Source organism: Brassica rapa, chromosome A05, assembly GCF_000309985.2.
Source record: "Brassica rapa cultivar Chiifu-401-42 chromosome A05, CAAS_Brap_v3.01, whole genome shotgun sequence".
NCBI classification, from domain to species: Eukaryota; Viridiplantae; Streptophyta; class Magnoliopsida; order Brassicales; family Brassicaceae; genus Brassica; species Brassica rapa.
This window is the reverse complement of record NC_024799.2, coordinates 13,591,443-13,617,098: the sequence shown is the minus strand read 5'-3', so window position 1 is coordinate 13,617,098 and position 25,656 is coordinate 13,591,443. Positions and strand designations below refer to the sequence as shown.

General features: G+C 41.7%; 2 protein-coding genes across 3 annotated transcripts; one reads left to right on the top strand and one right to left on the bottom strand.

The window, feature by feature from the left end:
• The first annotated feature begins 11,876 nt into the window (after nucleotides 1-11,876).
• On the top strand, nucleotides 11,877-13,401 carry LOC103868775. Its single transcript, XM_009146843.1, has 2 exons — nucleotides 11,877-12,697; nucleotides 12,786-13,401. Exons 1-2 carry the CDS (start codon nucleotides 11,877-11,879, stop codon nucleotides 13,399-13,401), a joined length of 1,437 nt encoding a protein of 478 aa, XP_009145091.1.
• Nucleotides 13,402-22,125: 8,724 nt separating this feature from the next.
• Nucleotides 22,126-25,364, bottom strand: LOC103868712 (cyclin-A3-2). Of its 2 annotated transcripts, none has more exons than XM_033292075.1 (8): nucleotides 25,043-25,364; nucleotides 23,832-24,943; nucleotides 23,412-23,644; nucleotides 23,179-23,331; nucleotides 23,052-23,085; nucleotides 22,808-22,957; nucleotides 22,589-22,723; nucleotides 22,126-22,500 (listed from the first exon to the last, which is right to left on the bottom strand). In XM_033292075.1, the coding sequence occupies exons 2-8, from the start codon at nucleotides 24,126-24,128 to the stop codon at nucleotides 22,429-22,431; spliced, it is 1,074 nt and encodes a 357-aa protein (XP_033147966.1). In that variant the 5' UTR covers nucleotides 24,129-24,943; nucleotides 25,043-25,364; the 3' UTR covers nucleotides 22,126-22,428. The 2 variants fall into 2 exon arrangements, with proteins under 2 accessions (XP_033147966.1, XP_009145034.1); XM_009146786.3 differs by having other exon boundaries at nucleotides 23,832-24,854.
• Between the last annotated feature and the right edge of the window lie 292 nt (nucleotides 25,365-25,656).

Here is a 25,656-nt window from a genome sequence, read left to right as displayed (position 1 = left end):
TTGACTTGATGATACACGAAAAATAAGTCCAAGTCTACTGAACTAGAGGAACCGGCGGGGGTCTGCGATTTTTCCTCGGTGATGCTGTCCCAGTGGTTCCATCTCTTTTCTCAGACGACTACCGTTGATCTGGGCATCTCATCTTCGTCTAGAACGTAGAGAAAACTTTTCTTAGGGTCGGTCTTATCATTGATGGAGTGTTGATAGGGCTTGTGACTAGCATGTGGTTTTGGTTGCAGTCTGCTTCGAGATGTTCTGTGATACGCCCTAAATAAGAATCACTCAACCGGATTGTAAACGGATATGTTCTCGAACGGATCGAGTGAGAAATAATGGATTAAAGGATCAGACAACAGTTGCGGAAGGCTGTTGATATTCCCAACTCCAGTTGCTGCTTGATATGACGCACAAGTCCAACAAAAAAGAGGCTGTTTACTTGGATATTACGCACCAAGAAACAATGAAAGTGTTCTTAAACGAACAACAAGGACATAAACTCAAAAAAGAAGGAAAAATTGATTGGTTACTTATGAAGAATGTTTACATATTTATACTAGATGTAGTCAAAAAAAGGCATAAAGAAATTGTGGAAAAACAAATCTAGGAAATAGAAATTTGACTGAAAATAATAAAGAGACTCAAAGACTCTTGTTTTCTTGCGGACTGGTCAAAGAGACCATTCGCCTACTGTCCAGGTTCATCCGACCCAGATGGGTCCATGGCGGTAAGGATCAGGACGTGTGTTGGACAATTCATACGGCCCGCCGGGTGTCCTTCATGAACGAGTTGTGTCCCAGCATGGGCCAAGTCTCCAGAAAGCTTAAGAATCCTTGTCTTAGAGAAATGGACGAGAGAGAAGTCCATCATGGGGTCAAACACGGCAGCAAGGTCGCGGGAACGATCATCGGGACATGCAGTACAAACCAAAAGGGCCAAAAGTGAAAAGCTTCAGTCGTCTTCGGTTTCTTCACGTTTTTGGGGTCAAAATCGGTTACGACGAAATCAACGTCGGAAAAACTTCCGATAAAAACTTCTCTTCCATAAAAACAAAAAAAGAAGTCAAGAAAGAACGAAAGAAACTATCAAAGGTCTAATGATCAGTTCGTCGAATCGAACAAGCTAGATCATCTGTGGAATTCAGCTCGGCCGTTTGCCGAGCTGGACCAAGTCCAGTTTGGCGAACGGTCGAGCTGGACCGAGTCCAGTTCGGCGAACGGACAAGCTGGATCGAACGCAGATTCAGCTCGGCTGTTCGCCGAGCTGGTTTGGTGAATGGCCACTACAAGAAAACATCGGCATACTGAGGGAAAAAATCGTGGGCATGTCATCGGAATAACGCTATTCCGAGGACATACCGACAAAAAAAGTCCTCGGAAATATCTCCTCGGAAATTCATATTTCCTCGGAATTCCGTCGGAAATTTCCGACGGAATTCCGAGGAAACTAAATTCCGAGGAAACTCCGAGGACACCAAGTTCGTCGGAAGATTCCTCGGAATATACCGAGGGACGCCTTCCTTGGAATATTTCGATGGAATTCCTATGGTCCAATCCTCGGAAGTTTCGACGAAACATTCCTCGGAATGTTCATCGGGAATTTCCGAGGAACCTGGCCCTCGGAAAATTCCGAGGAACATCTTTCCCTCGGAAAATTCCGAGGAACTTCTTTCCCTCGGAAAATTCCGAGGAACTTCCTTCCCTCGGAAAATTCCGAGGAACTTATGTCCCTCGGAAAATTACGAGGAACTTCTTTCCCTCGGAATTTCGGGAAAATTAATTTTTTTTAAAAATTAATTTTTTTTTAAAAAATTAAAATTTTTGAAATTTAAATTCGAAAATATAAAATTAAAATTAAAACTGAAAACATATTAGATAATATTCAAAGTTAAATAAAACATTCCGAGTTTTTGGAAAAAAAAAAAATCTACGGGTCTTGAATGTTCGGGAACACCTCGTTCGGGTACATCCTCTTCATCATCTCCATCATTTGCTCGTTCAGTCTCTTCTGTGTCTCATAGCCCGCCTGTTGAGCTGCCATCTGAGCCTCCAACGCAGATATCCGATCATCCTTGTCCTTCAGCTGAGCCGTAAGTACTTCTGGATCAACATAGGGCGGTGGTGCAGAAGAAGGAGCAGCCGACCGGGAGCGACGACCCAAACCGACCAAACGTCCCTTCTTCTTTGGAACCGTCTGAAATATTAATTAACCAAATTTAAATAATATAAAAAGATGATAACATAAAAATCAAGAAATAAATGAATTGAACTTTGAAAAAAAGAACTTACCGATTCAACGATTTCGTTGATTCGAACCCGGGACAAGTTGGTCGAAGCCGTCGAATTGTCATCATCGGTTTGAAGCTGAGACGCTTCGTCATACACCTGAGTTTTGGACCAGGTCGACCACGTCCCTCACAAGACCATCATCAATCTGACCGGTCTTCTTGTTGGTATACGCCCTTTTCATTAGGGCGAGATCATCAACCGGATGGCCCTCATTTTCTTCCGCCTTGAAAAAAATATAAATTAAACAAACATTAGAAATTTGAAGAAATGCTCAAAAAATAAAATTTTGAAACTTAAATAATTGAAGAAAAAGCGGTTGAACTTACCATGCGATCCCCCAGAGTGGCAATAGATTGAGCACCCAAGTTATGCTTGTAGATGCCCTTCCCTTTACGGTCGCTCCTGCAGTTGTTGGAGTTGGTGGAAGAAGTTTCTTTCGTCTCTTCCTTATCCCAATGCGCACACAACTCCTTCCAGACCATGTCGTTCATCGACTTTGGGACCTTTTAATTAAAAAAAAAAGAAAACAGTTAAATAAATTAAAAAATTGTTTAATAAATTAAAAACTACCTTGTTTACTTCCCACTTCTTCTTCCACTCGTACATCCGCTTCCCATAGTTGTCCATAACTTTATGGACGAAGTGGTGATAGATAGAGAGCGTATCATCGGAATTCCAGTTGAATTCTTGCTGAAATAGTTTAAAAATAGTTTTTAAGCACAAAAATATAAATAGTTTAATAATTACAAAAAAAAATTTTAATAAATAAAAAATAGTTTAATAATTAAAAAAATAGTTTTAATAAATCCCAAAAATAGTTTAATAATTACAAAAAATAGTTTTAATAATATTTAAAATGTTTAATAAATATAGAAAATAGTTTAATAATTACAAAAAATAGTTATAATAAATTAAAAATATAAGTAAAGAATTAGAATACTTACCGCAAACTGACGAAACCACATATGCTGCTTCTCGGGAGGGAAGTCAGTGAAAGTCGGATGTCCCTTGTCGAGGGCCGAGTACATCATACGGTTGATCCATGCGCTGATCCCGTTCCCGGATCGGTTGAACCTAATAAAAAGAACAAATTATTAATAATGAATCAAATTTTAAGGAAAAAAATAAAAGTTTAATTACCATGTTTGACCCTGTCCATGTGGATACTCAGTGAGATAGGGAAGATGGTCACGACTGGGCTGTCGAACCAACTCCGCAACACTCATCACTCCCGGAGGACCCGGAGGAGCAGGAGCCGGTGCAGCAGCGGGAGCGGGAGCAGCAGGAGCGGGTAATGGAGAGGGAGATGTATGGTAGGAGCTGTGGGGCGAAACGGAATCCTGAACATGGCTGGACGAACCCCGAGACTGGCTCCCCATACCACCCCGGCTACGACGCGGTCGAGGCCGGGTCTGATCATCATAAGACATGTAAATTAAAAAAAAAACATTTTTAAAAAATAGTTCTAATAATTTTAATAAAAAAACAGTTTAAATAAAAAATAGTTAAAAAATAGTTTTTAATCACAAAAATATAAATAGTTTAATAAAAACCAAAAAAAAAATCCAAATCAAGTGAAATACATAATCAAACTCGATTTTACACAATCCTACCATTCAACCTAACAAAAATCTATAAATCTCATTCCAAAATCATCAAATCTACTTAAAAACCATACAAATCTAACCTAAGAGAGTGGATAGGGTTCATACATGATTATGGGGGAGGATAAGGGCAGATTCGCCGGAAATCGCGAGAGAGAAGGGTGGAGTCGCCGGAAATCGTGAGAGGGAGAGAGAGTTCGGCGCGGAGAGGAAGAGAGAAATGGGGAAGAAGATCTGGTTCGACCTAATAAAATGACGCGTCTGACGGAAACTATCCGTCGGAAATATTTTACATTTCCGTCGGAATTTCCTCGGAAATCATTAATTATATTTTCTCGAAATATTTGGCGGCTTGGTTTACCCGGTTAAATGAAAATATTCCGAGGAACCAGGTTTCCTCGGAATACCCTCGGTAATTACCGAGGAAATTCTGAGGAACCAGGGTTTGGGGTTTCAAAACATCGATTTTTTTCGCCGTATTTCATTTCTTATACAATTATAATGCATACCATTGACGATTCTTCGTATAGATGATCATAAACCATGAAATAACAAAATTTCAAAAATAATTGTAAGTATTCCCTTTACCGTTTATTAAAGTGTATAAGTGTTTCTCTTATGTTGTGTGGTTTCCGTTCATGCAATCGTAAAAGTGTTTGTTATTGGGTAAAACACCAAAGTTTGACTTCATAATCTGGTTAAGACACTTAATGAAGGTTATATACGTGTTATTCAATCCGCAAAACGTTGTTTTCGGTTTAAAACCCCTAGTTCCTCGGAATTTCCTCGGTAATTACCGAGGAAATTCTGAGGAACCAGGGTTTGGGGTTTCAAAACATCGATTTTTTCGCCGTATTTCATTTCTTATATAATTATAATGCATACCATTGAGGATTCTTTGTATAGATGATCATAAACCATGAAATAACAAAATTTCAAAAATAATTGTAAGTATTCCATTTATAGTGTATAAGTGTTTCTCTTATGTTGTGTGGTTTTCGTTCATGCAATCGTAAAAGTGTTTGTTATTGGGTAAAACACCAAATTTTGACTTCATAATCTGGTTAAGACACTTAATGAAGGTTATATACGTGTTATTCAATCCGCAAAACGTTGTTTTCGGTTTAAAACCCCTAGTTCCTCGGAATTTCCTCGGAATATACCGAGGGAATTCCGAGGAAAACCCTATCTTCGTCGGAATTTCCTCGGAATTTTCCGAGGAAATTCCGAGGAAAAGGAATCTATAATCAAATCCCTAAATCGACAAGGTCTATTCCGAGGAAACCCTATTTGCCCTTGGAATTTCCTCGGTATTTATATTTAAAAAAAAAAAGGTCGACGCTAGTCTGTTTCCGAGTCATCATCACCAGATGAATCTGAATCTGGATCTTGGTGAAACTCTCCAATCACTGGTTCATCCTCTACGTGAACGGCGGCTTCCTCTCCGAAGTCGGTTAAATAGACTACAAGCCCAACTCCACCTAAATCTTCTGCTGCACTTAAGTTGCCGGATGTGCTTGGTTGTAGTGGGTCTTCCAGCTCAGAACTTCTCTGAACTCGGCCTCTCGGGTTGAGTCTTGTAACAGTAACCCATGGATCATCTCTGTTCCTTACCCGGGGGTACTTGATATAACAAACCTGATCGGCCTGAGAAGCAAGAATGAAAGGATCATAATATTGCAGCTTCCGTCTCAAATTTACTGATGTAACACCAAATGCATCTGTTCTCACACCTCGATCTGGAGTGTTGTCGTGCCAATCACAATAGAAAACAGTACAGCGCAATCCAACCATGCCCAAATACTTGATTTCCAAAATCTCATGTATGTGTCCGTAGTATACATCATCTCCTGATGCAGAACAAACGCCAGCATCATAAGTCGTACTCGAACGTCTCCTCTTCTGAGTTGTGAATGCATATCATCGAGTACAAAATCTCGGATATGACTTCACAACAAAGTTTGGTCCAACGACCATCTCGCGTATCCAATCATCAAATGTTTCACCTCTGGCCAAACCAGCACTCACATAAGTAAACATCCATCCACCAAATTCTCTCTGCTTCATTTCTTCTAGTTCGGCCTCTGTGGCGTATCTATATTCGAACCGCTTTTCTGCCATGAAAATCCTCTCATATTGAAGAACATCTTCGCAGTTGGTGAGCAAATATATTTGCAAATGACTGCGCTCCTGATCAGTAAGTCGACGGTCCTTTGGTTTTCCGCTAAGTCGTCCAACGTCTGTGAAAATGTCTGGAACCGTAACATGATATGTTGCCCGTTCGCCTCTATCATCATGCCGAGCAGGTCTTCTGTTTTTGGTCTGAACTTCTGCTGGAAAGTAGTACTCGGGAAAGTTTGAAGTTTCTTCATTGATCATCTGTGCGACTATAGAACCTTCCACCCTACTTAAATTTTTCACCATCTTCTTCAAATGGAACATATACCGCTCATACAGATACATCCATCTATACTGCACAGGACCACCAAATTCCAATTCTCTTACCAGGTGAATAACAAGATGCTCCATAACATCAAAAAATGAGGGAGGAAATATCTTCTCAAGGTTGCACTGAATCACGGCTATGTTAGTCTTCAAATTTTCAATACCTTCAAGAGTCACTGATCTCGTGCATAAATCGCGGAAGAAACCACTTATCCCTGCAATTGCTTCATGAACATTTCGTGGTAATAGTTCCTTGAAGGCAAACGGAAGGAGGCGCTGCATCATTACATGGCAATCGTGGCTTTTCAAGCCAGTAAACTTTCCTTCCTTTCTGTCGATACAGTTACGCATATTAGATGCGTAACCGTCTGGAAATTCCACATCGTTTGAAATCCAATCAAAGAACGCATCCTTTCCCGCTGCATCAAGTCGGTATATGGGAAAAGGAGCCCTACCATTCTCATCAAAATGAAGTTCTGAACGAGCACATATATCGACTAAATCCAGTCTTGAATTCAAATTATCCTTTGTTTTACCTTGAACATTAAGGATCGTGTTCATGAGATTGTCAAAAAAGTTCTTCTCAATATGCATGACATCTAAATTATGCCTTAGTAGATGATCCTCCCAGTATGGCAGATCCCAGAAAATACTTTTTTTGTGCCAGTTATGTAGGTCTCCAACACCATCTACCGGAAAACGCTCATGTCCACCGACGTCTGGCGTCCTTTCTGCACCAAAATCTCAGTTGTGTCTTCAAATCTTTCCCACAAATTTCTGGAGGTGGACTGTCAAACACCCTCTTGTTCTTCGTAAACAAATTCCTACTTCTACGATATGGATGATCTGGTGGTAGAAATCTCCTGTGACAGTCAAACCAACACGTTTTCCTTCCGTGTTTTAGTTGGAAAGCATCAGTGTTATCTTGACAATATGGACATGATAGCCTTCCATGCGTTGTCCATCCAGATAACATACCATATGCTGGAAAATCACTTATTGTCCACATTAGTACTGCCCGCATTTGAAAGTTTTCTTTATACGAAACATCGTATGTTTCAGCACCTTGAGCCCATAGTTGTTGCAACTCATATATTAGTGGCTGAAGAAACACATCAAGTGATCTCTTAGGATGCTCTGGTCCGGAAACGAGAATCTAGAGAAACAAAAACTCTCGTCGCAAGCACAAGTTTGGGGGTAGGTTGTATGGTGTAAGAATGACTGGCCATAGAGAATACTGTCTTCCACTCTTGCCAAACGGGCTGAAGCCATCAGTACATAATCCAAGGTAGACATTTCTTGTCTCATACGCAAAGTCGGGATACTTTGATTGGAAATGCTTCCACGCTTTTGCATCTGAAGGATGTCTGATCTCACCATCTGTTGAGTGCTCCGCATGCCATCTCATTGGTTGCGCTGTGCGTTCAGACAGATACAACCTCTGCAACCTTTCCGTCAAAGGCAAATACCACATCCTTTTATATGGCACTGGAACTCTTCCACTCGTATCTTTATAACAAGGCTTCCCACAAAATTTGCATGAACCCGCTGTTCATCCGCCCTCCAATAAATCATGCAGTTGTCTCTGCATACATCTATTACCTTATACGATAAACCAAGACCAGCAACGAGTTTCTGAACCTCGTAGTATGAGCCAGAAGCTACATTATCTTCGGGTAGAATACCTTTTACATAATCAGCAATCGCATCCACACAGTCTTCAGCCAAATTATAATCCGTTTTAATGCCCATCAATCTTGTAGCAGATGATAAAGCTGAATGACCATCTCTGCAACCTTCGTACAATGGTTGCTTTCCAGCATCCAACATATCATAAAATCTCCTAGCTTCTGCGTTGGGTAAATCTTCCCCTCTAAAATGATCATTTACCATCTGCTCAGTACCTACACCATAATCTACATCCGTTCTAATTGGTTCTTCTAATCTAACCGCTGGCTGAGGTTCGCTAGTACTAGTACTACCATGTTCATAATCAGTTTCCCCATGATGATACCAAATTTTGTAACTTCGTGTAAACCCACTCAAATATAGATGAGTCCAAACATCCCACTCTTTAATAACCTTTTTATTTTTACAATTAGAGCAAGGACATCTTAACATATCTGTTTTTGCTTCCGGTTGTCGGTGAACTAACCCCATGAATTCGGTTATACCTCGTTGGTATTCTTCCGTAAGCAATCTCGTGTTCGGATCCAAATGAGGTCGATCGATCCAAGAACGAAAATAATTTGAAGAAGACATGTTTTTTATGAATCAAATTCGTGTGTAAAGAGAGTGAGAGGGAGGATGAAGATATGGAGTGAATGAAGAGGAAGAGGGGTGCTTGTATTTATAGTTGAAATCCTGCCGACAGACCGAGGAAATTCCGGCGGAATTCCGATGCCAACGGCTAGTTCGTCGGAATTTCCTCGGAATTTTTAAAATCCCCCAACGGCTCTCCAACGGCTCTCTAACGTCTATAATATTTCCTCGGAATTCATCGATTTTTTCCGATGAATACAATTTTCCTCGGTATTCCATAAGAATATTCCGACGGAATGATATTTCCTCGGAATTCCGTCGGTATATTCCGAGAAAATTCAGAGGAAACCAAATTTTGTGTTTCCTCGGAATTTCCTTGGAAATTCCTCGGGATATTCCGAGGTATTCATTTTCCATCGGAATGTCCGTCAGAATACCGTTGTTTTCTTCTAGTGGGCTGAGCTGGATCGACCGAATTCCGTCTTCACCTCATCCTCGTAACTAATAGACTATGGATTTGACCCATTTTCGTCAATGGTTTATACGTGTTTATACTATCTATTATTATATTATAGAGTCTATTTATTATATTTATAAGATCATGAGTGATTTAGAGATAAGTGATTATTTTGGAGCATTTTGGAGATATTTGGAGCAAGCACCCGAGATGACCATCGAGCTCGACCATCGGTCGATATTGGAGGAGGAATATCGATCGATTTTTACACTCTAACAACGATCGACATCATAGCGCGCAGAAAGCCCGTTTGGTCACAGCCGGCTTGAAGCCCAAGTCTTCACCAATTTACAAGATTACCCTTGACGAGTTTTAACCTAACTATATAAGCCTTGCCACCATGTTAGAGGCAAAGTGTGCTTTTCTATGTTTTTCGTTTTATTACTTTCAGAAAAAGGTTTTAGGATTGTAATAGATTGGAGAGAAGATCCAAAGTTATAATTTGTGATTGGAACTCCATTAATATCTATTTTACTATTCTATGAAGTTTTCTAACCTAATTGCTTTCATGAATTGCTTGGCCATGTCTGAGTAGTTCCACTGTTAGATTTAGGGTTTAAATAGGTTATCAGGGATTAGCCCCAACTATAGAATGCTGAGTTGTGGTAATTGTCATTAGGATTTTTCATTAATGCTTGTTTCTAGATTAGCTACCTAGAACTTGCCCTAGGATTGATAGATAAAAGCGAGAGTTTCATTCTCATCTTGAAAACATTCTAAATGAGCTAAGTTTCTTGCTAAGAGTAAGGCGAGAGTTGATCTAGTGAGCTTAGTAAGCTTTATTCAACCCGCGCATAAAGCTTAACTAGAAGCGCGTCGATCGATATTCATATTGGATAATCGATCGATGGAGCGAAAGGTGTATCGATCGATACCCCTATAGGATTATCGATCGACACTGCTATTGATCGAACACATTTGTTTGGGTCATTAGATCTAGTTAATAGACGAGTTCAAACATGCGATAGCTGATGGACTTGTTGAATTGACAGTTGAGCTTTACATTATCATGCATGCAACTCATTAGGCATCTATAGGATTATAATTCCAAGTTTCCTTAATAGAAACCCTAAGTCTAACTATTTCCTTTTGAGACCAAAACCTCAACCAATCAATCGAGCAATTACTTGCTCAACCAAAACTGCAAATTTACATTTTAAATTCTAAAAACTTCCTAGTTAACAAATCATATTAGATCCATTAGGTTCCCTAGCTCCATGTAAATTCGATCCCTAAGTACTACAACTCAGCCTCTTATTTGAGAGAGTATAAATCACTTCTTAGGGTAATTTGAGTGATATCAGTAACTCCTCTCCCGAGATTGCATCGAACTCATTCTTGTTTCATCTCGATCGGAAGTATCATTGGAACTTTACGATTTAAAACCTGCAAGAACTCATTTTTTCTCGAAGAACATTCGAATTGATCGTATAAAACGGCAACAGTTAGCTGAATACCCAAGGTTTCCTACACTATACGAGGAATTTGAATGTTCTTCGGAATTGACGTCGTTTGGAAGCATTCTTATTATATAATCATAAAAACACCAAAGTCGGAAAACGGCCTAGAAAGGGCAAGAACACGGCAAAGAGCCCACTTATGATTTTATGAAACCAAGCCCAGTCGTTACGACGGTTTATCATTTTGTCGCCCATAAGAAAATAAATGTCAACTTTCTGAAGATAAATGTCAAATTTCCGAAGAAAAATGACAAATTTCCGAAGATAACTACAGAGATCTAAGAAACATGGAATATTTCCGCGAAGCGATAAACTCGACCGAGGGCAGAAAGGGAAAAGGTAAACCGCCTTAGAAGGAGTATATAAGGGGATCGAAGCTGGAGTGACGAGAGGACACAAGAATTTTCGTTTTGGTTATACGAGATGCAACTAAATTAGGTTTTCTGCAATCTTAGGTGCTAGAACTAGGGGATTTCACCGACAGCTCTAGCAGCCAAGGTCTTTAACTTGTTGTAATGCTCATACGCAGATTCGAAATAAGGCCAATTTCGTTCTCTTTATCTCATATTTTTCCTGTTTGTCTATTTGTGTTCTTGATTGCTTGACGTGTGGTTTAGCAGATATCCGGGACCTCTGGGAAATTAGCGCTTTTCTAACTTTCCTAATTTAACGAAATTTGACGGTGCGAATTTTGGTTCCCACAGTTTGGCGCTAGCAGGAGGGGGGGGTACGGAAAAATCTAACTCTCAGCCACCAACGTTCGATCGGACATGTCAGATGGCGATCTCAACAACAAACAAACTCGTGACGGCGACGCCGTCGACGACAACGCCGTCAACGACAACGTTGGAAGCACTCCAGCAGCGAGAAAATGGTTAACCTCAACACCGCAGCGTTCGAGGAGGTTCAAAAAATGTTCTCGACTTTCAAAAAGAAGTCAGAAGAACGAGACAAGGTCATGAGTTCTCTCGCTAAATAGGTCGAAAACCTAACGGCAAGAAGCAGGGCCGTCCATCCGCGCGGGACAACCCGAATCCGCGGAAGAAGACTTGATTTCGCGACTCCTTTGGACTGGTCCGGCAACGTGCAGGGGAAACGTCAGGGCAAATTCCCGACGAAACCACCCCTGCGCCAACACGGAAAAAAACGGGAGATCTTCCCCCCCCCCATCGTGGAAGACGGAGAAACTGAGCGCGTCGATGTGGATTCTAGCAGTCAGTCCAAACCTACGGACGAGGCAGACGTGCATCCGCGTCGTACAAAGAGTCGTGCGACTAAAAATGATTCCTAGTTCGATAATCCTATGACCGAAGAAGAAGAAGCTGTCTTCTGGGACGAACATGAAGAACTAGCGGAGGAGCATACTCGGAACACTCGCGGCAAACACCGACAAAATCGGAAACCTGCTAGCAAGAAATCCCAGATCCACGATCATCTCATGAAAACGTCTGCAGAAATCAGAGCGGTGAAATCTCAGATTCACCACGCTACTAGCACCGCGCTCGATATCGATCTGCTGCTCGAGGAATCTCGAAAATTGCCTTTTACCACCCGTATCACCGGAACTAGGGTTTTGGACCCTGGAAAGATCAAGCCTTACGATGGAACAACCGACCCAAAGGCACACCTGCAAGCTTTCCAGATCGCAATGGGGAGAGCCGGCGAATGCCGCCTCTTCATCGAAAACCTCCAAGAAGCAGCGCTCGAATGGTTCTCCCGCCTGAAGCGGAATTCCATTGGAAGCTTTCGTAAACTCGCCTCGGAGTTTCTCAAGCATTACTCTATGTACATAGACCGAGAAACCTCTGATGTCAATCTTTGGAGCATGTCCCAAGGAGAGGACGAGCCTCTCTGTGACTTCAAAAAACGATTTAAGATTGTCATGGCTAGAGTCAGCAGAATAAGCCACAAAGTGGCAGTAGACGCACTCAGTAAAACGCTCTGGTACAAGTCAAACTTTAAGAAGTGGATAACCTTGGATAAGCCGCGTATGATTCAAGACGATCTCCATAAGGCCACAGACTACATAACCATCGAAGAAGAGACAAAAATCTTATCGCAAAAACAGAAGCTCATGAAAGCTTCATTGAAGGATCCCGGGTCGGATCAGAAACACATGGACTCGTAATCCGAATTACGATGAGAACGCCTTCTGCGACTTTCATCAGGCCCGCGGCCATTCGACCATAAACTGCAAGGTTCTCGGTGCCAGGTGTGCCGCAAAGCTGCTCGCAGGAGAACTCGCCGAAGTATCTAGCGTAAAAGATCTCGTCGGCGACTCAGACCGTCCTCCGAGAAACGATAAAACTCCTCAAACCGAGAACTCTCTCCGAGAGAACCAATCAGGAGAAAAGCGCGGAAGAAGGCATGACGAGAAGGGCAATGACAATAGTCGCCGCATAGTCAATATGATCATTGGAGGATCGCAGTACTGCAGCAATACCATCTCCGCCATCAAAACTTATGAGCGCAGGGCTGAGGCAAGCGAAAATTCGCTAACCTGGTCCGCGCCTAGAGACTTCCCAAAAGGAGTGATCACTTTCGATGAAGAAGAGGCCGGTGGGATCGATCAGCCCCACCGCGACCCGCTTGTGATCGATCTCGTGATAAAAGATCTCGAGGTCACAAGAGTTCTCATCAACACTGGCAGCACGGTCAACATCATCTTCCGCGACACTCTTAAAAGAATAAACGTCGAGCTAGGAGAAGTCGTACCATCCCCCAAACCGCTAACCGGTTTCGAGGGCACGATATCTATGACTCGGATCGATCAAACTACCCGTTGCGGTGAAAGAAGTCACGAAGATCATCGATTTCGCAGTCGTTGACCACCCAGCCATCTACAACGTCATCATGGGCACACCTTGGTTGAATGCTATGAAAGCAGTCCCGTCGACTTATCACTTAGGCATCAAATTCCCAACTCATAACGGAATTGCTGCAATCTGGGGATCCCAGACACAGTCGAGACGCTGCTTCCTGCCCGAACACAAACTACGGCATATCACGACCGTCTCGATGGTGAAACCCAAACGGGCAAAGCTAACTCAAGGGTCTACTGAAAACATTTCAAAAGAAGACGATCCAGAGTCGTCATCGATCCAGAGTCGTCAACTCAAGCAACTGCCAAAGAACAACCAGTTTCAAAGCCCAACGCTTCTACCCAACCAGAGGAAACAAACCAGGTAAAAGTCGTCGATCCTGCAACTAACGCGATTGGCGCAATAGCCGAGTAAACACACTCGCACAAAAAGCAGAACTACGAGATGGCTTGATCCCCGCAATAGCCGTTCAGGTATCCACCCTCTCCAAAAGTGGGGGGGGAGGGGGGGGGGGAGTGGGTACATATATGAATACTCGTATATTCTCGCATTCTGAAATATTTGCCTTGTACTCAATATTTTTGAAATTTTTTCGGCAATAAAACTTTGTTAATATCTCTCTTATTTTGGAAAACATCTTCTTGTACTTTCGGGAAACATCCAAAGACGAGCAAAATGATTATTGTACGAAACTAAAAAGCAGAAACTCGCAACAAATCATCCTACCTCGAAATGGATCAACTCCACACTAACTTATCCAACAAAAAACTTCGTCACATCGACTAAGGCATGGCCGGAATCAACAGATTCCATCACAAAAACTCATAGGCAAAATTGTTTCGGTCCCACCGTCGGTTCCAACCCCCGACCAGAACACAAGACCCCGGTCTCAGATACTCAGAATATCACTAACAGTACATTTTCAAAAAAAAAGTGAGACGTCGCTTAGATCTTCAGAAACATGCTCTCAGTCTGTTCGCGACTATAAATTACAAACGCTCGTCGACTGGCCCCGCATAGCACATTAGCCGTCCTAAACAAACACATTTTGATCCATCCTAAGGATAGGCTTCTTACATCCGACTAGGATAAGATAGCCTGCTATAAAAGAAATCCAAAATTTGGGTCAGCACTTTCGGGAGACTTAAAAAATTTCCTCGAAGAGATGCTCGATTCCTACCATACAAGTCGTATAAGCCGAGAACTTATCGCGGACTTTAAAGCGGAATAGAGTCAGGTTAAAATCGCAATAGGCTAAACAACAGCCGATTAGTCATCGCAAAAGCCTTCAACCGAAAGTAAACCTAGGTCTTACCCTAAACCCATCATACTGGTCTCTAACGTCTCAAGGCATGATATCGAAAAGATACAAGATCCTGAAAGCATGCCTCTTTGTCCATAACCAAAAGCACACTCAGAGATTCAATGAGCAACGAGTTCGATGATCCACCAAAATAAAAAGAGGTGAAGGACGAGATGACAACTCGAAACCTTCTCCTTACACTTAGCAAAAAATCCAAACATCCTTAAAAACCTCATTTTTTATAAAAGCATGGTTCAAACACAAGGCCGGAAAAAGGACTTACTCGGCCAGTCCAATTACATAAAAAAACGGCAATACTGGGCCAGCACACATACAAATAACAGAAACAAATTACAAAGTCAAGGGAACACTTTCCGAACAAATCACAGCGAACCTTGCAGTCAATCGCCAAGATCAAAGTCCCCACTGATCGACCTTCCGATCGAATAGTCGTTCACATTAAGCGGAGCCACCAGCTTGTCCACTACACCCACCTCTCCAGGATCTCCCGTCTTGGCCTCCACCGTGTCGGGAGAAACGGGAACTGATTCCCATTGCTCCCAAATCTCTTCCTCAACCTCAGAAATTTTTAAATCTTTGTCTTTCTCGTCTTTCTTGGCCATATTCTCGGTCTGCTTCGCATACTCGTTAGTAAACGAGTAGTCGGGAAGCTGCGTAAGGTACAAACCACCCACGGTTCTATGACACTCGCGATAATTCGCGAGCGCATTGTAGCACCCCTAGAGCTCTCCAAACTTTTGCGAGAACTTATCACGAAGGCTCTTCATAACTTCCACTATCTCTCTCTTCCCTCGCCTATAGGCATGGTTGACCTCCTTCTCAAACGATTCTCTCTCACGACCACGAGAACTTTCCAACTCATCGTTCAAACGAGCAATCTCTTTGTCAGCCACCTAAGCCTTGAATCGAGCCATCTGAGCCTCTTGTTTGTTCGTATCGAGGGCTCGGTTTATCATAAGAAAGCCCTGCGAGAATTCTTAAAATCAGTAAAGCTTAGGGCCAAACAAAACCCGAGAATTTCCAAAGATGAGAACCTACCCCATTGACCATCCTCGCCGCCTTGGAAAAATCTGGCACTTCTTTGGATCCACCCTCGGCTGGAGGAAAGTCGAATTCAAACAACCCGTCGAGGTTAAACTGCTCGCCGATGCTTCCACCGGCTTAACTGTTAAGATAGTCCTTGAGTATGTTATCAGGAGAAAGCTGTCCGTCAACCACGTCTTCATCGACCATAAGATGCTTGTCATTGCGAGGCTTCGACCTGTCTCTCTTCGTCTGAGGCACATATGGAATAAATCCATCCATACTAGACTCCGACCCTTCTTCGATCGGCAGGTCCGGCTGAAACTGAGAACGGTAGAGCGCGACAGCACAACAGACCCGCTTTGGGGAAAAGTACGCCCAGAAGCATGGACGTCCGTGTAATAACTCTCGAACGGTGAGCAATCCCTCGGGCACTGGATAGAAAGACGCGGACACTAAAAAACAAAAAACACAAGTGAAGATCAGACATCGTCGAAACCAAAGATAGCAAACGTTCGAAATCAAGAATACCTTTTTTCTCCCATCAAGTCCTAAACATGGGGATGGCGCTCGCTTCCACCGAGGCATCGCTAACACGGACAAAGAAGAACTGCTCCTTCCAAAAATGGTATTTTGATACGAACTCCGAGATGATCGCCATGTTCGTACGAGGCCTCACTTGGACTATGAGTGAAGTAGACCATCGGGGCTCAACTAAGGCCTCGAGATGATCAGCGTCAAGGGTGATTCCCAGTTCGTATGAGGTGCAAGATTCCAACATGTAAAACGCATGGATTAACCTGGCTGATCGACAAGTTGAAACGGTTAAGAAGCTGTACGATAAGCTCCTGGATAGGGAAGCATAGATGACACTGCATCAAGTACACCTCATAGCACATGAAATGGCCTTCGGGCGGATTTTGTGCAACTTCCCCACCTTCTGGGATGCGAAACTCGACTGATTCAGGAATCCTGCAGAAACGTCTAATGGCCGCAAGCCCATTTGGACAACTCCTGCTCGGATAGCCGGCCATAGGGTTTGTTTTAAAAGGGGGAGGAGCCCATAGCACAGCAATGGGAGGTTTCACTTCACCCTTAGCCGTCCAGTATGCATCGATCTCTTCAGGATCGATCGAGTCGGCCGAGAATTCCACCTTTGGCACAACCCTGACATGCTGCGAGCTAGAACCGTTAGGAACAGAACGATCGCAACGAGACTTGGTGGAAGATTTTCTCTTTGAAAGCATGATCTTTCCTTCTCAAAAAGAAAAAAAAAAGAGGAAAAGGAAGAGATTTTTTCAAAGGAAGAGAAGAGAGCAAAGAATTTTCTTTGGAAGAAAATTTGTGGGAATGAGAAAGTAAAGAATTTGAAAACTTACTCCAACTATTTATAGGCAAAAAGATTCACTATTCATCTTCGGATTCTCGGATAGTCGATTCCGTCTAACTTATTAAAACATGTCTAAGCCACTCGCAAGAACCTCACGATCCTAACGAGCTGGGGGCCTAATTGTTGGGGTCAAAATCGGTTACGACGAAATCAACATCGGAAAAACTTCCGATAAAAACTTCTCTTCCATAAAAACAAAAAGGAACTCAAGAATGAACGGAAAAAACAATCAAAGGTCTAATGATCAGTTCGTCGAATCTAACAAGCTAGATCCGTGGAATTCAGCTCGGCCGTTCGCCGAGCTGGACCAAGTCTAGTTCGGCAAATGGCCGAGCTGGATCGAATGCGGATTCAGCTCGGCGAACTGCCGAGCTGGATCGAACATGGATTAAGCTCGGCCGTTCGCCGAGCTGGACCAATCCGATTCGGCGAACGCCGAGCTGGATCGATCGAACTCCGTCTTCACCTCGTCCTTGTAACTCCTCTCTCGAGATTGCATAGAACTCATTATTGTTTCGTCTCGGTCGGAGGTATCATTGGAACTTTACGATTTAAAAACCGCAAGAACTCGTTTTTTCTTGAAGAACATTCAGATTGATCGTATAAAACAGCTATAGTTAGCTGAACACCCAAGGTTGCCTACTCTATACGAGGAATTTGAATGTTCTTCGGAATTGACGTCGTTTCTGAAGCATTCTTATTATAAAATCATAAAAACGCCAAAGTCAGAAAACGGCCCAGAAAAGGCCAGAACACGGCAAAGAGCCTACTTATGATTTTATGAAACCAAGCGCAATCGTTATGATGGTTTATCATTTGTCGCCCAAAAGAAAATAAATGTCAAGTTTCTGAAGATAAATGTCAAATTTCCGAAGATAACTACAGAGATCGAAGAAAAATGGAATATTTCCCGCGAAGCGATAAACTGCCTTAGAAGGAATATATAAGGGTATGGAAGCTGAAGGGACGAGAGGACACAAGAATTTTTACTCAGAGCAATACTTAGAACGATTTAGGCAAATTTTTATTTTTGTTATTCGACATGCGACTCAATTAGGTTTTCTGCAATCTTAGGTGCTAGAACTAGGGGATTTCGCCGACAGCTCTAGCAGCCAAGACGTTTACCTTGTTGTAACGCTCATATGCAGATTCGGAATAAGACCAATTTCCTTCTCTTTTCGATTCTCATATTTTTCCCGTCTGTCTTTTTGTGTTCTTGATTGCTTGACGTGTGGTTTAGCAGATATTCGGGACCTCTGGGAAATTGGGGCTTTCCTAACTTTCCTAATTCAAGAGAAATCGACGGTGCGAATTTCGGTTCCCACACACGTCCCAAGTGAAGTCTGGCTCGAATATCAGTCTTAACTTGACGAGTTGGTCGGGAAATAACTCATGTGGGTCGGTCAGTTCCATCGTCAGGTCGTGGATCAATCCTTAGCTCCATTGCGGTAGACAGCATGGTTGGTACGGTCGGCCTGATCTGAAGGGGAAACCTCGGTTGGGCTGAGATGAGCAACATGATCGCCATCCTGGTTCGGATCTATGTACTGAGGCGCATCATTCCCTTCCTCTTCAAAAGGATTTGTCCACAAATCTGGATCATTTGCAACAAAAGGAGATATATCAGAAAATTGAAACTTGGAGAAATATCATACTTACCTTGCAAATCAAGCAGATAAGCATATTCACTGGTTTTCCTAAGGATCAGAAATGATCCATCAGTTCGAGGCATGAGTTTGGACTTTCTCTCTTCCGGGAACCGTTCCTTCCTTAAGTGAACCCAAACAAGATCACCTTCCTCAAAAACGACCTTGTTTCTCTTCTTGTTTGCCTTTCTCATATAGATCTTTGTCTTGGCTTCAATGTTGGCACAAATCTTCTCATGCAGCTTCTGAATAGTCTCCGCCTTCCTTTTCCCATTTGTACTAACTCTTTCACTCAAAGGCAAAGGCAAAATATCAAGTGGAGACAAAGGATTGAAATCATAAATAACCTCAAATAGAGAAAACGTAGTAGAAGAATGCATGGAATGATTGTATGGAAATTCTACATAAGGGAAACGACATTCTTCCCAAAGCCTAAGATTTTCTTAACCAAGGACCTAAGCAAGGCTGACAAGGTCCGGTTCACAACCTCAGTTTGACAGTCGGTCTGTGGGTGACAAGTGGTAGAAAACAACAACCTGGTTCCTAGCTTAGACACAAAGTCTTCCAAAAATAGCTTAGGAACTTAGAATCTCTAACTGAAACAACTGTCCTAGGCATTCCGTGCAACCTAACAACATCTTTAAAGAATAGTTCAGCAACATGCACAACATCATCGGTTTTATGACAAGGTATGAAATGGGCCATCTTAGAGAATCTATTAACCACCACAAAGATAGAATCTCTACCAGCTTTAAACCTAGGCAATCCAAGAACAAAATCTATAGATATGTCAACCCGAGGATGAGATGGAATGGGTAGAGCTGAGTACAAACCTTGGTTTAATGCCTTTGATTTGGCTTTCTTGCAAACCACACATCAGGCACAAATCTGTTCCATGTCCCTCATCAGCTCGGCCAGTAGAATTGCTCATGAACCACCTTGTGTGTCTTTTTGATTCAGAAATGTCCCATCAGGCCTCCTCCATGTGCTTCCCTGACAAACAAATCCATCAAAGAACATTGGGGGCATACACAAGCGGTTATCAAATAATAAAATTCCAGACATTTGATAATATTTTCGAGAAGGCGTCTTGGAACATTTTCTGAAAATGTCTTTAAAATCCTGATCAGTTGCATATAAATCCTTGATAAATTCAAAAACCGAGCAACTTAGTCTCAATAACTGAAAGAAGAACATACCTCCTAGAAAAGGTATCAGCCACCACATTTTCCTTACCTTCCTTGTACTTGATAACGTAAGGAAAGGTCTCAATGAACTTGACCCAACGTGTGTGTCTCTTATTCAAATTCTGCTAGCCCTTGAGGTGTTTCAAAGATTGGTGAATTTTGTGAATCACAAACTCCTTCGGCCAGAGGTAATGCTGCCAAGTTTGAAGAGCCCTTACCAAAGCATACAACTCCTGGTCGTAAGTGGGGTAATTGAGTGTGGCTCCTCCAAGCTTCTCACTGAAGTACGCATTGGACTTCTTTTCCTGCATCAAAACAGCACCAATACCCATGCCTGAGGCATCACATTCAATCTCAAAAGTCTTAGAGAAATCAGGAAGAGTAAGCAAAGGAGCTTGAGTTAACTTCTCTTTAAGAATTTGGAATGCCTCCTCTTGAGCTTGTTCCCACGTGAACCCAACATTCTTCTTGATCACTTCTGTGAGTGGGGCTGCTATAGTACTGAAGTTCTGGACAAACCTCCGGTAGAACCCAGATAAGCCATGAAACTTTCTTACGTCACCAACGGTCGATGGACTAGGCCAGTCACGGATGGCTTTGATCTTATCTTCATCCACTTTGAGTCCATCAGCACCTACAACAAAGCCTAAGAAAACCACGTGATTTGTTCCAAAAGAGCATTTACCAAGATTTGCAAACAACCTTTCTCTTCTAATGACTTCAAGAACAGATTTCAAATGCAGTTTATGATCATTAAAATTTTTGTTGTAGATAAGAATATCATCAAAGTAGACAACAACAAAATGGTCAATAAAGGACCGCAAGATATGATTTATCAAAGGCATGAATGTGCTAGGTGCATTAGTAAGATCAAATGGCATGACAAGCCACTCATACAACCCTAGTTTAGTCTTGAATGCAGTTTTCCACTCATCACCTTCTTTCATGCGAATTTTGTGATAGCCACTTTTCAAATAAATTTAGAGAAAACAGAGGAACCATGCAACTCATCTAGCATGTCATCAAACCTAGGGATTGGATGCCTATACTTTACCGTAATGTTGTTGATGGCATGGCAGTCAACACACATGCGCCATGAGCCATCCTTCTTAGGTACAAGTAAAAGAAGCACGGCACAAAGGACTAAGTATTTCCCTAATGTAGCCTTTCTCAAGAATCTCTCAAATCTGCCTTTGAAGTTCCTTTGTTTCCACCGGGTTAGTTCGATAAGCTGGACGGTTTGGAAGAGTAGCACCTGGAACAAAATCAATCTGATGTTCTATGCATCTCACCGGTTGCAATCCCTTAGGATTCTCATCTGAAAAAAAAAATCAGAAAATTCCTGAAAAACATCTATCAAATCACTCGGAATCTCCGGTGCAAGGTCAGAAGAAGCCATTAGAGTTTCTTTATACATAGGTAAAATAAATGGCTGCTGAGAATACAAAGACTTCCTTGCCTGACTTTCCTCGATAAAGAAATTAGAATTCTTAGGAGAAACCTCAGGTTCGGCTATTTAGGTTCTTTCCCTCGAATCTTCTTCAACTGGATCTGATCTTGATGAACCTCCAAAAGAATTAAAGGAACCAGAGTGATTTTATTTCCCTTATAAAGGAGTGGCGGTTGGTGTAACCATCATACATTGCTTTCTTGTTGAACTGCCATGGCTGTCCTAGAAGAATGTGGCTTGCGTCCATGGGAAGGACGTTGCATAGGACTTCGTCCTCATAGTGGCCAATGGCAAGAAGAACTGTGACTTGCTCCCTCACGTACTGCTCACCAGTATCATTTAGCCATTCTAGCTTGAAAGGTCGCAGATGTGGTCGGGTCTCCTTTGCTTTGGTCGGAAGCCGCTCAGTCCAACTGGCGTTTCGGGCTGCTTAAAGGGCCGGATCTTTTATTTTATGGGCTTTGCAGAGGGGTGTAACCCATTTTCTATGTATATGTTTATCGACTTCTTCTGAAGATAAGAAAGTGCACAGGTTGGGCTTTGTTCACGGCGTATTCTAGATAAAAAAATAAAAAATAAAAAAGAGAATCCGTGTGATTCCGTGTTGTAACGCATGTGTCGTACTTCTTCTTTGTTCCCAAAATGGCTTTTTTCTTGGTTCAAGCTTAAAGGTTGGTTTACTTCTCTTATACTAACTAATTCATTCCAAAAAAGCATAACGTAAATCATATTCGGTAGTTGTACTGCATTATTCCAAGGATACATATACTAATTATGTATATAAAGTGATACTTGAATGAAAAATTACACATCTTCATATTACAAAACACAAATTATTTGTTGCTGCCTTCACTTCACTTCGAAGAGTTCTTTGCTACACCAGCTTCAGCTGTAGATTCTGTATACTATCTGACCGACTACTCAGTATTGTATTGAGATACCTTTCGTCAAATCGATCTCAGCAACATTTGGCAAAGATAGCAAAGTTCAGACAAAAGAAAGAGTGGTTCAGATCAAATGGTAACATCCTCCCAATAGGTAACGGGCAGATCTGGTGAAACAGGCATGGTCGCAACACACTCGAACTGTAACAAAAGGAACAACATTAACGATCAACAATGCTTATTCAAATGATCTTGTTGAAAATGCTGTTATCACTTTAATGTTGATTACCTTGTGGTGCTTGTATTTATCTCTTACAGCTTGTAAAGCACCTCCTCTTCTGCTCAGATACAAGTCATGTATGATTCCCACACACACTTGTAGATCAGCCGCTTTGTACTTTGTGTATTCTTCTAACATTTGATTCTGTTAAACATCAATCAAAACAAAATAAAATTAGTATCTAATTCAAGAGACTTAAATGTAAGACAATGAGAAGAAAATGCTTACCCAAGGATGCTGTTTTGGACGGATGATGAATCTAGCAAGAAAGACAGCAGAAGCAGCCAACATAGATGGCACAAACTTCACAGCTTTGTAATCTAATAGACTCAGTTCTGATAAATAGCAAGCGAGTGGCTCCAGCTGCAAGTGTGGCACCTGCAGCAAAGGCGTGGAAGGAGAATACTATTAGCAATTGACTCTCTACAAGTTACAAAGCGCAGGTTTCAAATCTTTTTTATGTTGAGCTTACTTTGAAATCTTCTTGTGCAACCCTTGTGAATCGTCTGCGCATAAAAAGGCAAAACACACACAAAATGAGGACAATGAATCATACAATACAAGCCATCGAAAGCACAGTGTCTCATCACCAATCTAACCTTATAAATGAACTGATTGTAGGTCTTCCAAGTTCAAACTGGAGTGCAAGAAGTATACCTGCCTCCATCTTCACCACATCTTGTTTTGAAAATGTATTATCAGTGATGTAACAGAAATCTTCCACTTTAGGAGGACTTATCTCTTCATACTTCCTACTCATTCCGATAACAAGAAAAAGAATAAGCTCATAAGCTTCATACAAAGACAATGACTAGCAACAAGAGATACTTACGAGGCAATAAGCATTGCAGATACTCCCACAAGCTGAAGCCTCTGCTTGTTGACTGTCTTCAAGGACAAGAATCTATCAATGTAAGAGACAGTGAGATGAAGAGTTTCAGACAGGAGTTTGTACTCCTCAGCGACTTCCACTAACCAATCCACCAAAACACCTCTCATGCTTGGTGTTACGTCTTTCTGAACCTTTTCAATATAATCAGGTAATGGTCTTTGTTTTGGCTTCACCTGAACAATTTCACCAATTCAAAAAAAAAAAAAAAAAGCTCTTTCAACTTCACATAGCAATCCAATAATAATCATCATCAATTTAAAGAAAATCTTGAATTGAGACTCTTCAGACCAAACCCACAACTTCAAAGTGAAACTAATCTATGCTTAAGTCCAAACAGAGAGTTGAGAATATTTTTTGTACCTCAATTTCACGAAGATACTCGTAGATGTCGGAGACATAGGGCCCACACATCTTAGGATCATCAGATCGAGCATCAATGTCAGATCCTGACTCCACCGGGGCAGTCTTTCTCTGCTTTGCTGGAGCTACAAGACTCTTTGTGGGCTGCGGAATCACTCTTTTCTGATTGAGATTGGCTACATTGGGAAGCTCACCAAGGACCACTCTCTTCTTGGTGACCCGTTCCTCCTCCGTGGCCATAGCCTTTCTTTTGGCCGCAGCTCTCGTCATCCTCACACAGATCTCTTTCTCCATCATGATTTAGGAACTGGAGAGATTCCGAGAGAAGAGAAAGTAATTGAGAGAGAGAGAGAGAGATTGAGATTTGGTGGGGAGCAAGATGTGAGGGTGAGAGAGGGGGATGTAAAAGGAGAGAGCAAAAGCGCCATTTCTGATAAACTTTCGAGTTGAAATTCTCGCGCTCAGTGTGCGGTTTTTAGTTTTGTTTTGGGAGTCGTAACAAAATTTTGGTGAGGTACAAAAATTGTTTGGCGGGATTATTTTCATCGGATTTGTTTCTGAATTTGTTTTTACCGGCAAGATTGCTAATGGTGGTGCCACTTCTAAAACATATTTCACCTTTTTAAAACATCTTTCGTCTATTATTTTCTTTTATTTTTTTATCGACATCTTTGTATTAAGGGTCAAAACCGTTGAAAAAAAAAGGGGTCAAAGTCCAATTTTTACAAGCAGTTACAAATTCCGTGATCCAAATACTTAAAAGCCCAAGGATGGCCTAGTTTAAAAGATAAGATTAAAACGCGTGTCATCATACAAAGCTAACATCGTTTACTAACTCCTTGCATGAGGTACACGTGTCCCTACCGTGACCATCGAACATTCTAGAGACAGTGGTGGTGCGACCAGAGACTTCACCAGAAACTAGCTGGAAAAGTCTTCTATTTCCATCTCCGATTTGAACTGCTTACTTGCCTTTCCGTTCTTCATCGCTGCCAGCCTGAAAGCTTCTTCTTTTTCAACTCGCTAGTGTAAATCCAGTAAAAAACTTCAACGAGTCAGTAATAAAGTCTCGCCAGAACATCTTCATAGACAAACTCCGACTAATCTGAAATCTACACTGGCTCACCATCACTTTCACTTTCACTTTCGTCTCGGTTCTTAACCCTTGGAGATACTCTGCTTAAAAACTAAAAGTGAAGATTGATTCTTACCTAGATTAAGAAGCAAGGATGAATAACAAGTAACGATAGAGAATCAAAGCCTCCAAGCTTAATGGAGCAAGAGTCACAACCAAGAAGGAGAAGGCGAACAAACTCCGATTAAATAACCATAGACTTTATTCATCCTCACTCAAATCAGAGAAAAATGAGATTGATACGCAGCAGCTACTCTGATTTAGATTAGAGAGGAACACTTCAAAAGCTCGCCTTGCGAAGTAGATAATCATGCGGAAGTTTTGATCGCCTAGCGAAGAACTATATTACAGAAAAAACAAAAGGACAAAAACGATTGGTAACCGGCACAAGCCCACCGGCTACCGGAGATGCAACTTTAGTTTAAGAACTTTTAGAGAGAAGGTAGAAAAAATAGAGAGAGAAATCGGGTCAATTATTTTCTACATAATAATAGGGGTGATTAGTTGGACTGTAGCTCTAGAAATTTTACTGCAGAATTTAGTTTGTAGAATTTTTTGATGTAGTTGTAGAAATTAAATGAGAAAACAAGTAAAAAGGAAAGAGATTCACACAACAATATTTTTTTTGCTTTAGAAAAGAAGGCTTGTACAGCTCTTTCTTTAACTGAACAGGATGATTCATTTGTCATA